This window comes from Diadema antillarum, unplaced genomic scaffold (assembly GCF_040938485.1).
Source record: "Diadema antillarum isolate AM-2024a unplaced genomic scaffold, OU_Dant_1.0 seq00001143_RagTag, whole genome shotgun sequence".
NCBI lineage: Eukaryota > Metazoa > Echinodermata > Echinoidea > Diadematoida > Diadematidae > Diadema > Diadema antillarum.
In genome coordinates, this window is record NW_027271955.1 from 557,898 (window position 1) to 573,300 (window position 15,403).

The 15,403-nt window shown below is 40.6% G+C and overlaps 1 protein-coding gene across 1 annotated transcript; it reads right to left on the reverse strand.

The window, feature by feature from the left end:
* Positions 1 to 3,817: 3,817 nt before the first annotated feature.
* Positions 3,818 to 7,778, reverse strand: LOC139744161 (uncharacterized protein F58A4.6-like). The gene is made up of 4 exons (XM_071654616.1): positions 7,241 to 7,778; positions 6,498 to 6,612; positions 5,331 to 5,476; positions 3,818 to 3,992 (listed from the first exon to the last, which is right to left on the reverse strand). Exons 1-4 carry the CDS (start codon positions 7,441 to 7,443, stop codon positions 3,818 to 3,820), a joined length of 639 nt encoding a protein of 212 aa, XP_071510717.1. The 5' UTR covers positions 7,444 to 7,778.
* Between the last annotated feature and the right edge of the window lie 7,625 nt (positions 7,779 to 15,403).

Here is a 15,403-nt window from a genome sequence, read left to right on the forward strand (position 1 = left end):
CAAATACATGTACAATGTATGTACCAAAGTCTCCATGGCCACAATACCATGGTGGACAATCTTGATGTGTTAGTAATATGTGATTTGAGAGAAACCAAGATTTGACTAATGACTGTGCTTGCCCTGGTACTGGACAAGTCCGACCCTCACGGCTACTGCCCTTGTACCAGAGTATACAGTTCATTGCTACATAATTTTGGTTTCTCTAGAAACATCTACATATGTTTATAGTGTATGTTCAATCTACCTTATGTCTTTTTCTTTTTTTTTTTTCTGTAGATGCTGTTATGGCATTGAGTAAATGCATGTGTACACATGTACCTATGCAATAACATCTTTCTTGAATTTGCATTGTGCTAGTTGTATTATGTACACAGTTCAAAGAATAAACTGACATTGACAAAGATTGACAAATCATATCCCATCTTTAATTATCTCTTTAAAACAGCACTAAAATTACATGCAGTATATAATATTTATCAATTTCCATATGCTATCATTCTCCATAAACTTTGCACGAGAAAAAAAAGAAATGCTTGGTATAAAATAAAAATACATGTACCTTGCAAATTACATAGATGTTTAATTCATTGCTCTTTTCACTACATGTTTTCTGCAAGTATTGAAACATCTCTTGAAAAATACATGTACTGTACACATAGTGTTTATACAGGTATTTCCACTGCAATCATTTTCTGTTGGTAGATAGTAAACCCAGTGGAGGAAATTCAATCAAAATTTATCAGTTAAAAGTGGGAGACCACAGAGTAAAGACTTCTTCATATTCTACACATAAAGACACATAAACAGTGTACATGTATATGTCAGTCAGCCGATTCATACATGTGTATATGTAATAACTCTTGTGCAGTTACACTTGGGCCATTCCCCATAAGATCATGAAATCCCACTAGGTTACTGTATGCAAGGGGTTAATGCCCTCTGCTTGGGCTAAACAATCGCAGAAGTGGGCAGAATTTGCATGTGATTTAGATAATCACAGTCAACCTCGCCTAGATGACCTAACATTAGTAAAAAATAAAAATTCTACCCTGAACAGGTATAAACATGTTTCAATTCTATTGCAAGTGGAAATTCGTGCAAGTCAAAAGATTTCCTTTGGTCCCCGTCCCTTTGGATTCAACTTAGGCGAGGTTGACTGTACAGACTGTATTTGTAAGGCAATACATTGTATATTGTACACCAACCAACAAATAAACCTTTTTGCTATGACAGGTTAGCAGCTACCAAAGTTTAGTTTACGGACCAGAAAATACATCTTCAAGACTGTATGGAAAAAGTTTCAATTTGGCAACAGAAAACATAAAGCACGATTCATAAAATATCTGGAGGCTATCTGAACCTTTAAGCCCCAGTCACATAGACATGGAGGGTCACCCCGGATCTGATCCGGTGTGATCCGGGGAGAGATCCGTGTTGTTGCCTTGGGCATCCTTGGACATCCAGGAGGCCGACACGGCAACTTTTGGAGGTCAAAAACATTCTGCGTCATCCAGGGACTGCCGTGTTGGCAGAGCAATCCGGGATGGTCCGTGTGGCTGCTGTGTAGCTGCAGTGTTGATCCATGTAGACGCCACACTCTTCCGGCCTAACTGCCGTGTTGATACCATGTGTACAGTCATATCAATGCTCGTCCACACTCCATCGAGGTCGAAACTATCCCGGATCACCCCGGATCATCATGCAGATCCTTGAGGATCCGTGTTTATATGTGACTGGGGCATTAGAATCAATTACATCGATTGTATAAAAAAGTGCAGCAATTATTCACAGATCACGCGTCACATGGGAATCTGCTCTCTTGAACTTCACATTACATTTAATCCCGACAGGTCAATGAAATTCTTATTGATACATGGCCTCTAACATTGTCATAGTGCTGCATAAGGTGCTACGTGACAGAATGTTGACAGTGAGTCCCAGTTATACAGTACTGCAAGTACCAGTAGTTTTACATTTGAAACATAATTTAGAAGTGATTGTTAGGGCAACAGATTCCCGGGGCCTACATGAACAGCACATGACACATATAGAGGGACAAGCATTGTTCATGTATAGATGTGCAGGTAGGCATAAAATTTCTTCTTTTTTTTTTCCAAAATCTATGAGTGGTGCTAGGGTAGAGCTGTGGCCCCTCAATGACATTGCAATAAGAACTTCATGACAGTACCCAGATTTGATACAATGTCACTGTATGTATGTATGTTAGCATGCATGTATGTGTGTGTGTGTCTGTATGTATGCATGTATGTACTGCTGTCCGACCTCGTCTATACGGCAATCAATTTATTGGATCTCTTTGTTATCTGGACAATGACTGGCTGACTTTTAAAAAAAAAATGTTTTCATGTATTTTCAGTGCCAAATCTCACTCCAAACAAACACACACACACTCGACTATTGTTGCGCAAATACACAACAGGACATACTCCAATCACTGCATCGGACTGAAACTTAATTAACACTTTGCTTTCAAAGCAGAGATTATAGAAATTTATAGCAGAGATCCTACACTCCATAAGATGATCAACTCTCCCGATTTTACACGGCCGCTGGTGAAACGGAAGTGGCTGCTGCCCACTAGCGTTGAGCGGGTATACATCGAACAAGCGTTAGCCTTTTGCAAAGGCAGCTTGCAATAATTTGGGGACGTGCACAGTCACAGCGAGTGTAACGACCTGCGAGCGGAGCTGAGCGAGTTGTGTGCGAGTCTACTGCTCGCTGTGACCAGGGAGGGGAGACGAACATCCGCTGTGCACAGTCTTTTGGAAATCAAAATAATGATAAACCTGCTGATGGTTTGGTGTAGCTATTGATGCAGTTTAATGCACTGCACCAATTCTCATGTTTACTCATTATTCTTTACAGAAGATTCCTTCTTTCTTACATTGCCTTAGCCTGTCTTGGCCCTACACAAACATATCGGGAAAGTACAGCGCACCTGGAAACTATCCCCGCTCAATGCTAGGGGTGCACTCCTTAAAAATCCCACAATTCCGAGCGGCAGTGTTTCACTTTTCGACTGAGAGTTGACCACCTTATTGTGTATGATCTTTGTTGTAGTTACCGCATGTATTTGAGATACTTTTACCAGCAGTGTTATCGTAAATACAGACAACTCCCAGGTATCAAGCAATAAATCGGTAATAATATGTGTGCACCCCAAGCATGATATGCTACAAAGAGCTGTATTTGAGCACATCTTCCTTTTCCAGCCATAGGCCCTATCTCTTATCCGGATACCCGCCAGTCCCGACGTGGCCGCTTAATCGAGGATGAACTGTAGCTGGATGTATGTATGTATGTATGTATGCAGGGCTCGACACTAACGGTGGCCCGGTGGCCCGGGGCCACCAAAAATGAAAGTCGGGCCACCAAATTTCAAAAACTGGCAAATTTGGTGGCCCGCCTCGGGCCACCAAAATTTTAAAAAAAGTATGTCAATAAATTTGTAACTTTTTGCGCCGGAAATGCATAATGCATGCAGTGAGTTAATGTTTTTTATTGTGTTTTTTTCGGGCCACCAAATTTTTCTCTCAGGCCACCAAAAATTTGAAATTGATGATTTTGGTGGCCCCATTGGCCACCAAAAAAAAAAGTTAGTGTGGAGCCCTGATGTATATATGTATGTATGTATGTATGATGTATGTATGAATGTATGTACATGCATGCACATAATTAACAAATTTGTATGTGTGCATACACATACACTTTCCTATAGTAAGGCAGACACATAAAAAATGCACATCTCGCATTGCACAGTCCCGTATTCATGTCGGACAAGGCAGATACGTTGTCATCTTGTTCCTCCTTTGACATGGCTTGCCCCATCCTTTAGTCCCACCCCTTTATTTCTGCACTCCTTCCTCCTCATGTGTGTGTATTGTATGATGCTCCAAACCCCCCTACACATGTTGATGAGGCGTACGTCTGTGTGTTCCCCGAGGGACAAGGCGTACCTATACTGCTGCCTGTGAACAAGTCAAAACAATAAGGGAGTTCATGGTTAGGGCATGTCTCATTTGACTCCAACACCACAGACTTTGAAATAACATGGACATGTGTTGTGATCAAGAATTCCTTCGTGAAGCATGTCATCTTGTATTAAATCAATGTTGAGAACGAGCACGGAGAGATTTTGCTAAACAGTGTTGATGAATGACTTACACCTGTACATTCTAATTTAGTCTGAAACACATTCATTGTACCGACATAATTGAGATTCTCATAGTTGATTGAGACTTCTTTACGTTTTAAAGTCAGTGGCAAATACACAGACATTCTCATTTGACCTTTGGTCTGCACATGCGCAAATCACAACCGTGAACTCCCTTATTAGTGAACACACATTTATCTGTAATACTCCAGATACTTGGTACCTGTTGGCAAAGAAATGTATACCTTCATATTAGTTACTAGATATTATTGGCCTTTTGATGGCCATAATCTCACTGAGACAAATGAAAACAACACAGTACATGAATACCAGGACTATTCTTTTTTTCTTTTACGCATTATGATGTGTACACTCTCCCTTTAAATCTTGATACAATCATTGCTTTCATTTGATAAGTTTTCTGCTTCAAAATGGAATGCCCTTTAAGCTATTTCCTGATTGTATGAGGTAATCAAATGATTGAAAATCATATTACAGGGCTGCCAATATTGGAAACTAGTTGAGAGTGAGACTCCCATAGGCCAATGCTATAATTTAGGAGTCAAAATGAGTGAGATCAATAGAAATGCAAGCAAATTAAATAAAGTTTTAGAGTGAGAAAGGACCAAAATGCGTGAGTCTCGCGCTCAATGCATGAGAGTTGGCAGCCCTGATATTATTTACACAAGATGGCAGGTAGTGTCTTCGTGCTGTACAGAGCTCTCCAATTCTTACAAGCAATTTGTGTGTGAAGCAAGCTATACAATGTAAATACACTACAATTTTCCCATCACATCCATCAAGACAGACAATAACAAGATCCCTGATGTACAACTACTTTCAAAGATTTTAGTCAATTTCACCTGCTTTTTAAGCTTTAAGCTCCTTTTTAAAAGAGTGAGTGCATTTAAAAGCAACTAGAAGCCCTTTTCCATTATAAATACAGGGCATGCCACAACAATTTTCAAATGTAATGCTTAAAGCAACAGCTGAATAGCTGTTGAATTCCTGGTTGTAGCCCTGATGGCAAGTTTATTTTCTTATTAGCTGTTATTGCAAGTCCCCATGCAGCAGTGAACAAGTCAATGAACAAGTTATTCACCATCATTTAATGAACATCTTTGAAAACAAACACAAAGATAAGAATGTTTACCTGATGATGGCCATTGCCTGGCGAATGAACCCCTTTTGTAATAGACTCTGCGCTATGTACACTTTGCAGCGGGCCTGTAAGATAGGATCACCCATCTGGAAGGCCAGCTTCATCTGGTGAAGGGATACATTGCCTGCCTTGTCAGCCTGCAATGGGGATCACATGACAAGAAAGTCACGTGATAGGATTTACATACACATACTTATTACACAATATTTCGTGACTTTTCAATTCAAAACAATTTAAACACCCCAAACATATTTGAAAATATTACCATGAAAGTCCTCAGTGAAAGTTATTCAGTATCATGGTACAATTATTCTTATTCCGACTGCAAAATTTACATTCACCCTTTCGCACTTAATTAAACAATTATCAATTCAATTTATTTATTATTGTATAAAATTATCAAGTTTGTGAATCGCCAGTTACTCAAAAATAGGTGATGAATATATCTCATATCCCTTAGTATTAATGCGCAGTGTTCAATTATATAAGCATGTTGCTATAGAAGTATCTGAGTGAAATTATTGTATTTCCTTATAAATGATAAATCTGATGACAAAACACTGCAATGGAACAAAACTGGACGCATCACAGGCAGTATAACATACCGGTAGTAGTATGTGGAAATAGACAAGATTGTTGACAGTAAATAGATGATGGTACATATGGTATACAACCAGATACAGTGGAACCTCATTATAACGAGGTTGGATGTAGCAGAATACCTGCTACAACAGGGCAACTTTGAAGGTCCGCTTCCTTTTATATTGTTCTGTTTTCATCCCTGATATAACAAGGTACATATAATCAACATAGCAAGGAAATTCAATGGTCCCAAGCAGCTTGCTATGATGAGGTTTCCCTGTACATGCAGGGAATCATATTTCTGACACATATCACATATATGAATATGACTGCTATACAGAATGTCATTTGTGTAGCAATTTCATTATATAGAATTGTGTGCCATTTGGTTCAAATTATATATACATTAACTCAAAATTCCTATTCAATTTCAAGAAAGAAAATTATTCCCTGACATGATGTCATAAAGTGCCTTATAACAATATGGAATAATGACATGTATGCATTCTGGACAATGAAAGCACTAGTAAAAGAATGTGCAACCCCACCAAAAATTGACATTAAAAACTTGCATACAAAATGCTGGAAGTCATCCCCCAGTGCTGAGAAAGCGCCACCAAGAGTCGACAGCCAGGAGAAGGCATCATCCATTGTCATTCGAACCAGCCAGAGAGGTAGCATCCTTTTACTCCTGATGAAAGCAAGTCAGATCAGCATTCAGTAATTTGTTTTAATCTTGATGAGAAAGGATGCTTCTATGGCAGGGCTGCCAACTCTCACCCATTGAGCGTGAGACTCACACATTTTGGTCCTTTCTCACTCTAAAACTTTATTTCATTTGCATGCATTTCTATTGATCTCACTCATTTTGACTCCTAAATTACAGCATTGGCCTATTATATGCGAGTCTCACTCTCAACTAGTTTCCAGTGTTGGCAGACCTGCTATGGTAGTCAAAATAATCCATCTAAACAGAGAAGTACAGCATTTTTTCTAGTTTACAATGTATTTCCAAATTGAAAGGGAGATATCTACAACTGTTTGTTGTCTTCAGAATTGCATCATTCTAAGGACAGGAAATCTTTGGCTGAGAAAATCTTCATCTGAAAAATCAGAAATTAAATCCACTAATAATCTCAGGCATACAAATAGGTCAAAATTTAGATGAATGGATTGATAAACAAAATAAAACAAAACATCAGATTGACAAGACATCTAAGAATTAACTTCAATTCCACTAGCTATGCATGAACACTTGTCCAAAATACACATCATACACATTTCATCTACAGCAGCATAACAGTACAGAGTCAGTTTACCATCTGATATCAGGCTCTACGCTGAACAGTTCTGAGTCAGTCAATCCAATCTCAAGCCTTATCCCTCCTATCCGATTTCTTCCATCCGTTTCATCTTGACCACCAGCTGGAAACTTCTCACAGAGTCCACGAAGAAAGATCTTCCTGTAAGCCTGGGAACATCTGATTTCATGCATGAGACAGGACGCTATAACGGGATCCATGGGTTGGTGCACGTTTATACAACCGGCACAGACTCCTTCTGAAGCCACACCAGAATGCAGTGCCTCATTCTTTCTACTTTGATTGGTCGTGGGTTCATGACCTTGGGAGAACTTTCCTTCACACTGATCTCTTTCAGTGTGACACTCTGCCAGTGAAAGCCTGGCCAATGATTCTTCATTTTCTGTTAGAACTGGATTTTGGTCTTTGATTAGAGGGCTATCATGACATGGTGAAGGCTCTGCTAACTCTTGGCAGATGCCTCCTACACTTTGTATGTGTTCTACCGTTACTTCATCACCATCTTGCTGAGACCAGTGTAAACAAGCGGCATCAAGCAAAGTGCCCAGTCTACGTGTAAGAATTGCTATCTCCACATGTGCCTTCCAGCAATTAGGGTCCATCTAAAAACAAATAAACAAATAAAATTAAAATATGTATAAAAAGGTGGGTTGATTTTTCCGTTAAAATTCATGTGTTTACTTCCTTCTTCCTTATAAATATAGCATAGATAATAATTCACATTGAATGTTAAAACTGAAAATGAAAATTTCATGCATTTTGTCACAATTCCATCACTTCATGTCATTATTTCATATCAATTATCCTCCAGTCAGTCCGCAGCGTGAGCGAAAACACACGTATTTATTCAAGTCGTATGCACGGCTGAGCGGTGCTTGCATACGTAATGAGCAGATACATGGTCATGAATAAATCCGTGTAGAACGAGTATTTCTTGTCAGTTTTCGACACTTTTAATATCGACTGAAAGAGAAAACATTAGCAAATATGCTCATGATCAAAATAAAACGAAAAAGAAGAATATAGAATATCAAAATCTCTCTCGAATTCGGTATTGTATTCAAAAATGTTCCCTCACGTTTGACGCCAAAAAAATAACCTGAAATCTTTCATGCCCCTCTAGAGTATGGTGAAGACTATGTCCGCTAAAGTATATAGTATCACAATAAGGGCAAGTTTTCTCATCTTAATTTCAATACGGGTCAGGAACTAGCAAAATTCAGAGACATGTCTAGCGTCGAGTTTAAAAAGATTATCCTTGCGTTCGCACCGGAATTCCGGGTCTGTGATTGGTCGAAATCTGTCGCAAGACGCGGCGTGTCGCATTGCGTAGTATCCATTGGCTGCTGACTCAATGCTGTGAGTTCAAAAACTATGTATCAGATAAAAGTGTCATTGATAGGAGTAATAGCTGAATAGTGTACAACTGAGTTGGAGGTAATTTGAAAATGAAAGCCTATATCAGTTTCATGAAATCCATGATTTTTTTAAATGTTAGGTTCCAGATTGTGATCGAATTTTCACTCTCTATACAAAATCTGAACTTTACACAGGAACCAATGATGTGTATGTGAGTGTGCACTTACAATGACCCTGAACAATAGACCTGGCTACCACCTGTCCCGAGCTCTGCTGCCAGGCACATGAATGCTTTATCAATTATTCATGTGTATTACCCTGAGCACTGCTAGTCTGAATTCTTGACACAGGGCGAAATGTATGCACATGAAAGAAGTAAAGCACATGTGTCCATGTGCTTGCACACACCACATTTCAGAATGAAAAAAGACTAGCTGCGATAGTGGAATTCCTCATGAAGCATTCCAATCCTGGTCATTGTCCACGACCATTGTCTGGGTATCAACAACACACTCCACGCGCATTCATTCACTACCCCACTTCCGGTAAGAAAATATAATTTGCCTTGTTTTCAACAGGAAAATTCACAACCTTAAAAATGGTGCCCCTCTTCGTTTTTTAATTGATCATACTCGCTCAAGTTTCACGATTGTGAAATCGAAGAAATTACGGAGATCTATTTTCAATACCAGTCAGGAACTAGCAAAACATCAAACTATGATCTAAAAGCTTCTTGAACACTGGCAAAATAATCGTTTACTTTGATGCTAAAATGGACTACTATATTGAGATCAAAAATAGGGAAATTAGGTATCAAATTAATGAGCATAATCAGCTCTATAACCTACCCAACCATCCTGGGTCAAACAATGCACTGCAAAAGCTATGAAAGCTGTTGTTGCGACCTCTGCAAAAACTCTCGCAAAGTATCGCGAAGTCTCGTCAGTCTCAAGGGCACAAACTGCGCAAACGTGATTCTGAATAAAATTGTCGTTCGTGCCTCATTATCGCACGCGCTGCGGACTGACTGCCTCAGTGTACACGGCATGGGCGGAGACATCCCCAACCTTTTAAAGGACAAGTTCACCTTCATAGACATGTGGGTTGAGTGAATGCAGCAATATTAGTAGAACACATCAGTGAGAGTTTGAGGAAAATCCGACAATCCGTTCAAAAGTTATGAATTTTTAAAGTTTCTGCTCAGTCATGGCTGGATGAGAAGACTACTATAGCTTGTGATGTCACATGAGTACAACGGTATAAAGAAAGTATAAAGAAAATTCACCTTGTTTTCACTTTTCTCGCTTAGCAAAAGAACACTCGACTTCTCTCTTTCAGAAGGCAAGGGGAATAATATTATCCTTAACATACATCAGTAACAAGTCCAAGAAATGTGCACTTTATTCAAAAAGTAAAATTTTGTGATTTTCTTTTTATTTTCATTATATCTTTGTACGCATGTGACATCACACACTATAGTAGTCTTCTCATCCAGCAGTAATTGCGCAGATACTTAAAAAATTCATAACTTTTGAACGGATTGTCGGATTTTCCTCAAACTTTCACTGATGTGTTCTACTAATATTGTTGCATTCACTCAATCCACATCTACATGAAGGTGAACTTGTCCTTAAAACCAAAGCGCTTTAACTAGTATGTAACATGTCTGGGTCGCATCGCCAGTGGCAGTGCTGTTATAGCTTTTTCGATATTGTACACACTTACAGTACACAGAGCCTGTCAGAGGAGGTCAAGGGGACACAGCCGGCAGGTGGGGGGGGGGGGGGGGTCTTCAAATTTAACTCTTTCATTTTTAGGTGTGAGGCTGAGGTCGCATTTTCATGATTTTGTTAGTCAAGACTTTATAAATTTTACAGTGACATTGGCGTTATTGGCGAGGTTGATCGTTGTAACATAACATCATTAGATAAATTATTAAGAACAAAAAATAAACGCAGTAATTACTAGACTAGAGTCTACGCCTAAACGTCAATGAGCGTAGCCGTAGGCCTAGATTCTACACTGTCGTTCCTCCTATTGAGTATTGTTAGACCCTATTCTTCTTTTGAAATATGATAAAGTAAAGTTTTACAGAAAGAGTTCTCAAACTGTAGGCCTACCCCGACTAAAATTTATTCTAATTTTGCTACACTTAGCACTCTACACTATCCTTGTTAGCTTACGGCCTACGCATGGATGCATGAATGGACACATTAAATTTACTTGTATCCCTCATAGTGTATTAGCTAGGCCCCAGGGGGTGGGTTGTGGGTGGGGGTTCACTACGCCTACGCTACGCCACGGAGTACGGTAAATTTACGTCTAACAATTAAAATTTACGTCTGTATTAAAAACTAACTGTTAAAATCTAAATTTACTGTAAATTAAAATTAGTGTAGAATGGTAGGAACACTTGGCAATCATTTACCTTCACGACACAAGCCTCGATATTTACTGGCGTCGACCTTCCCCCAAGCTGGACACTATTTCCCTCAAACATTATACGCGAATGGCTATGTCGATGTGCGGCGATGCCTATAATGATGGCACTGCACTGCACTGCACTGCACTGCCGATGATCTGTTCATGGAAGCTGACATCTTTAGGCTTTATCATTTGGTAAAAAAATAACGTATTTTGTATTTTGGTTTTATCCTAAAAAATATAATAATCAATTCAAATAAAGATTGAAAATTACTAATATTATATTTACATGGTTCAAAATAGGTTAAATATATCTATGACTATTTTTTATATATATTGAGAGGAAGGATAGCTGCGAATATCTGCCCTCGATTCCTGCCTGTTGTGCAGTTCAGGCGGAATGTTTGGATGTTGTAAATGGCAGTTGTGTCAACAAAATTGGATCGAACATAGACATTCGTTGAAAAGCGGTGGTGACAATCTGGATAACTAGGCGGCCCCTACCCTGCTCAGAATCGTAGAGTGAGAAGGTAAGTCCATGTCATTCCTAAAATTATCATTCCTTGAAATTGAATTGATGAGGGAAATTTGGCCAAGTGCTAACTCAGTCCGGGAAACCCGCTCATGAGGACCGACCCCGCGTACGAGGACTGTCCCTCCTCATGAGGACCTCCCCCCCCCCCCCCCCGCCTCATGAGGCGTTCCCCGGGGGGCCTCATGAGGCCCCCCCCCCCCATTCACTTCTTATTCATCTCACATCTGACGTACAAATTGTCGCAACTTTGCACGGTGATTTTTTGTTACACACACATGTCCACTATCCATGATGAAAAGAAGAAAAAATCCTGTCTGTTTTTTTTTTTCAAAAATCGAGTTTTAATCAACCGATGCAGAGCGCCCATCAAAACACGGGCGCCAGCGCGTTCGCACAATGCAAGACTGCCGCACCTAGCGGCCTGATCCGACTAAATATTTTCGATGCTTTTTTCTGCGGCTCTCACCTCTCCGCGTACGAATCAGCCTCGTGAAGCTGAAGTCTGACATCTTTTTACACAAATTCGTATATGAGAAAAATTAAATCAGTAGGGGCAAGCATGGTACACCGGACGCATGGTATTACTGGACACGCACATTTTTGCGTACTAATGACATTCTGTACGCGCGAGACTTCGTAGATTAGCCTCACAGAACTTTGTGTGGACCGAAATCGCAAAAAATGCCACTTAAAAATGTAAAAACGCGAAAAAATTCACATTTTACGTCAAATTTATACTTGAGTGACCCGCTCCTCAATGCATGTTTGAATCACATTTCACGATTGAAATTCTATGAAATCCCACTCACATACAGGAAAAATGCTGAAGATTCCAATAAAACCAGAAGTTCACTGATCGATATCGGAAATTTGTAGCTATCGTCCTCAAACGCGAACGATGCGGAATAGTTGTGCGCTAAGGGGCCCGCAGCTCATCACCCGCGCGTGCAGCTCCTATAGACAAAGCACGTAAACTAGAAGTATAGAGTCTAACCAGTTGTCGATTTCTCACAAGGTTTTATTGCGTGAACTGTTCGAAATGTTCAAGACAGACATTTTACCGTAAAATACGAAATTTGAGCCTCATTTGCCGATTTTTTCTTTGTCATCCGCTCGGTGAGAATGTGTACGGTGATTTGTGGGATGAATTATGATTCTGGTGCAAGGACTAGGTGCGAAAGACCTCGATTATTCGATTACGAAAATTGCGTCCGGTAATACAATGCGATTTAGCACCGCGCAAAAAACTATTTTTAGAGGGGTATGTTTGAAGCATATTTTCTAAAAACTGGAAAGAAGAATTGACATAAGTTGGCTGAATTCATGATTTCCAGGAGTCTGTGAATAAGTGGTGTTATTTTTAGCCGAAATTTCATCCACTGAGTACGGAAATCAAAGCCACGAAAAAAAGCGTCCGGTAATTGGATGTCCCACCCTACTAACCTGATCTTGTCCATATATTCCAAATTACTATTCCACACTAATAGAGTAGGTGGGTAGATGACATACTCCAGTTTGTTAGCAAAATAATCACTTTGTAGGTATGACGAGTTCACTGTCTTCGTCAATTCCGCCCACGATTCCGCCGCCCGCTTACCGTTTGGGCGCTTTCTCTGGAATCATCCCGCGACGCGACGTACGTCGCATCACATCACGCATCCAGCACATACCAGTCTGGTATGTGCTGGATGCGTGATGTGATGTGATGATGCGACGAATTTGTGTAAAAAGATGTCAGACTTCAGCTTCATGAGGCTGATTCGTGCGCGGAGAGGTGAGAGCCGCAGAAAAAAGCATCAAAAATATTTAGTCGGATCAGGCCGCTAGGTGCGGCAGTCTTGCATTGTGCGAACGCGCTGGCGCCCGTGTTTTGATGGGCGCTCTGCATCGGTTGATTAAAACTCGATTTTTGAAAAAAAAAAACAGACAGGATTTTTTCTTCTTTTCATCATGGATAGTGGACATGTGTGTGTAACAAAAAATCACCGTGCAAAGTTGCGACAATTTATACGTCAGATGTGAGATGAATAAGAAGTTAATGGGGGGCCTCATGAGGCGTTCCCCGGGGGGCCTCATGAGGCGGGGGGGAGGTCCTCATGAGGAGGGACAGTCCTCGTACGCGGGGGCGGTCCTCATGAGCGGGTTTCCCGGACTGAACTATATACAGGCGCAGGCACAGCCCTGTCTAACTACACGCAGCCGCTGTCGCGAAGCGACAGCGGCTGCACCTCTATTCCTTCGCAGACGTTGTTATGGTTCACTGTTTCCTTCATGAATATCTTTATTAATCATGGAATATAAAATATAAGGAATTATCGTAATCTATGACCATCATTCAATAATCGGTGTGCGATTTTTTGTTTAATTACATCAAAAACTTACCGAAATCTGTGGCTGAAATCAGGTCTGTAAACGTCCTTACTGCTTCACTCCTCATCTGCGTGTTATATGAATGGCATTCACTCTCGTATACTACAACGTAGGTAGTCGGGGCGGAAGTGATGAGATAGTCGGATGACCCCGACTAAAAAAGGTCAAATCATTGCCGGTGCAGCACGCGCGGATCTACTACAAGCTTTACGTAACACATGAAACGCACGGGCGCACGGGCGTACGTAAAAAGCAACCACTTCTGAATGCGCATTCGTGGTAGTTTGTTGATTTTGTGAAGCTCTCGAAGGAAAAGATGCCACAGCACGATCTACTCCGAAAAATTCAACAATAAGGTCTGGATACCAACAAAACGCCGAATTTAACTCAACCATCAGGAAAATACGCTGTAGGTAAGTGTTGCAAATTATATTACTCTTAAAATCATACAAAATAAAAGGTATTTTATGTGATTTTGCCGTCAATAGTGACGGTCGTTTACAACGTTGAAACACTAACACATGTCAGACCCTGTGCGCAGCACAGTGTCTGGTCAGGCTAAGCCCTGTCATACATACCTTGGATGTGGGCGTAAAGTTGTACTTAACTTATTTGCCCCTCGGTGTCGTCATTACATGACATTAAAGGGGATGGCTAGTAACTTATATGCTAGTAACTCATATTCAAGTAATGTGCAGTTTAATGTTTCCTGGTTAGCGTGCCTGGTCAGTGACGGGGCATTAAATCTGCACATTACTTGAATATGAGACCGTTCTGAAGCAAATAATTTTCACACAACAGTAGATATATTATGTACTCTTAACTGAATCCCACAAGGATTGGAACAATCATCCCTCAGCATTCCCACTGATTCCCACAGATCAGTTACTAGCCATCCCCTTCAATAACTTTTAATTAGGCGCTGTGCAGTATAACATGGACAAAAAAAATCCCGTCGGGGTTGTATTTGTTCTTGTCTTGACTCCAGAACCTCTCTAAGTTAGGCTTGAAACTATTCACGGATGGGCTGTCGATTACAAATGATGTCGCTGTGATATATGTACGCAAGTGTAGTGCTAGCGCACGGCGGTGTCTGGTCGGGCTAGCCAAGTGCATGCCGTGGTATATGGGACACATGGGTCACTGTTTCAACACAGCAGTATCATTGCATGAGTATGGCCACAAAGGCATCCCAGGCAACTTTTGTAGTGTTTAGGGGAGAGGTAGTTGGTAGAGGTCTAGATACCACGCTGAGCAGAGCTTTGATGGGTATCGCTGGTCGGAGATCATGTGGTGAGAAAATGATGGAGGGCAGGAGTTTACGTCCATGACCCAGGACGACGGCGCGCGGTGGAGAGTAGAAGTGGTCTGGCCTCTGTAGTGTGGGTCACAGGTGTAACGTTAGTGCAGTGATGACTTAAGTTTTAGCTGACTGCTTTCTCGGTGATCACTGCACTGGTGATGTCAGAGCC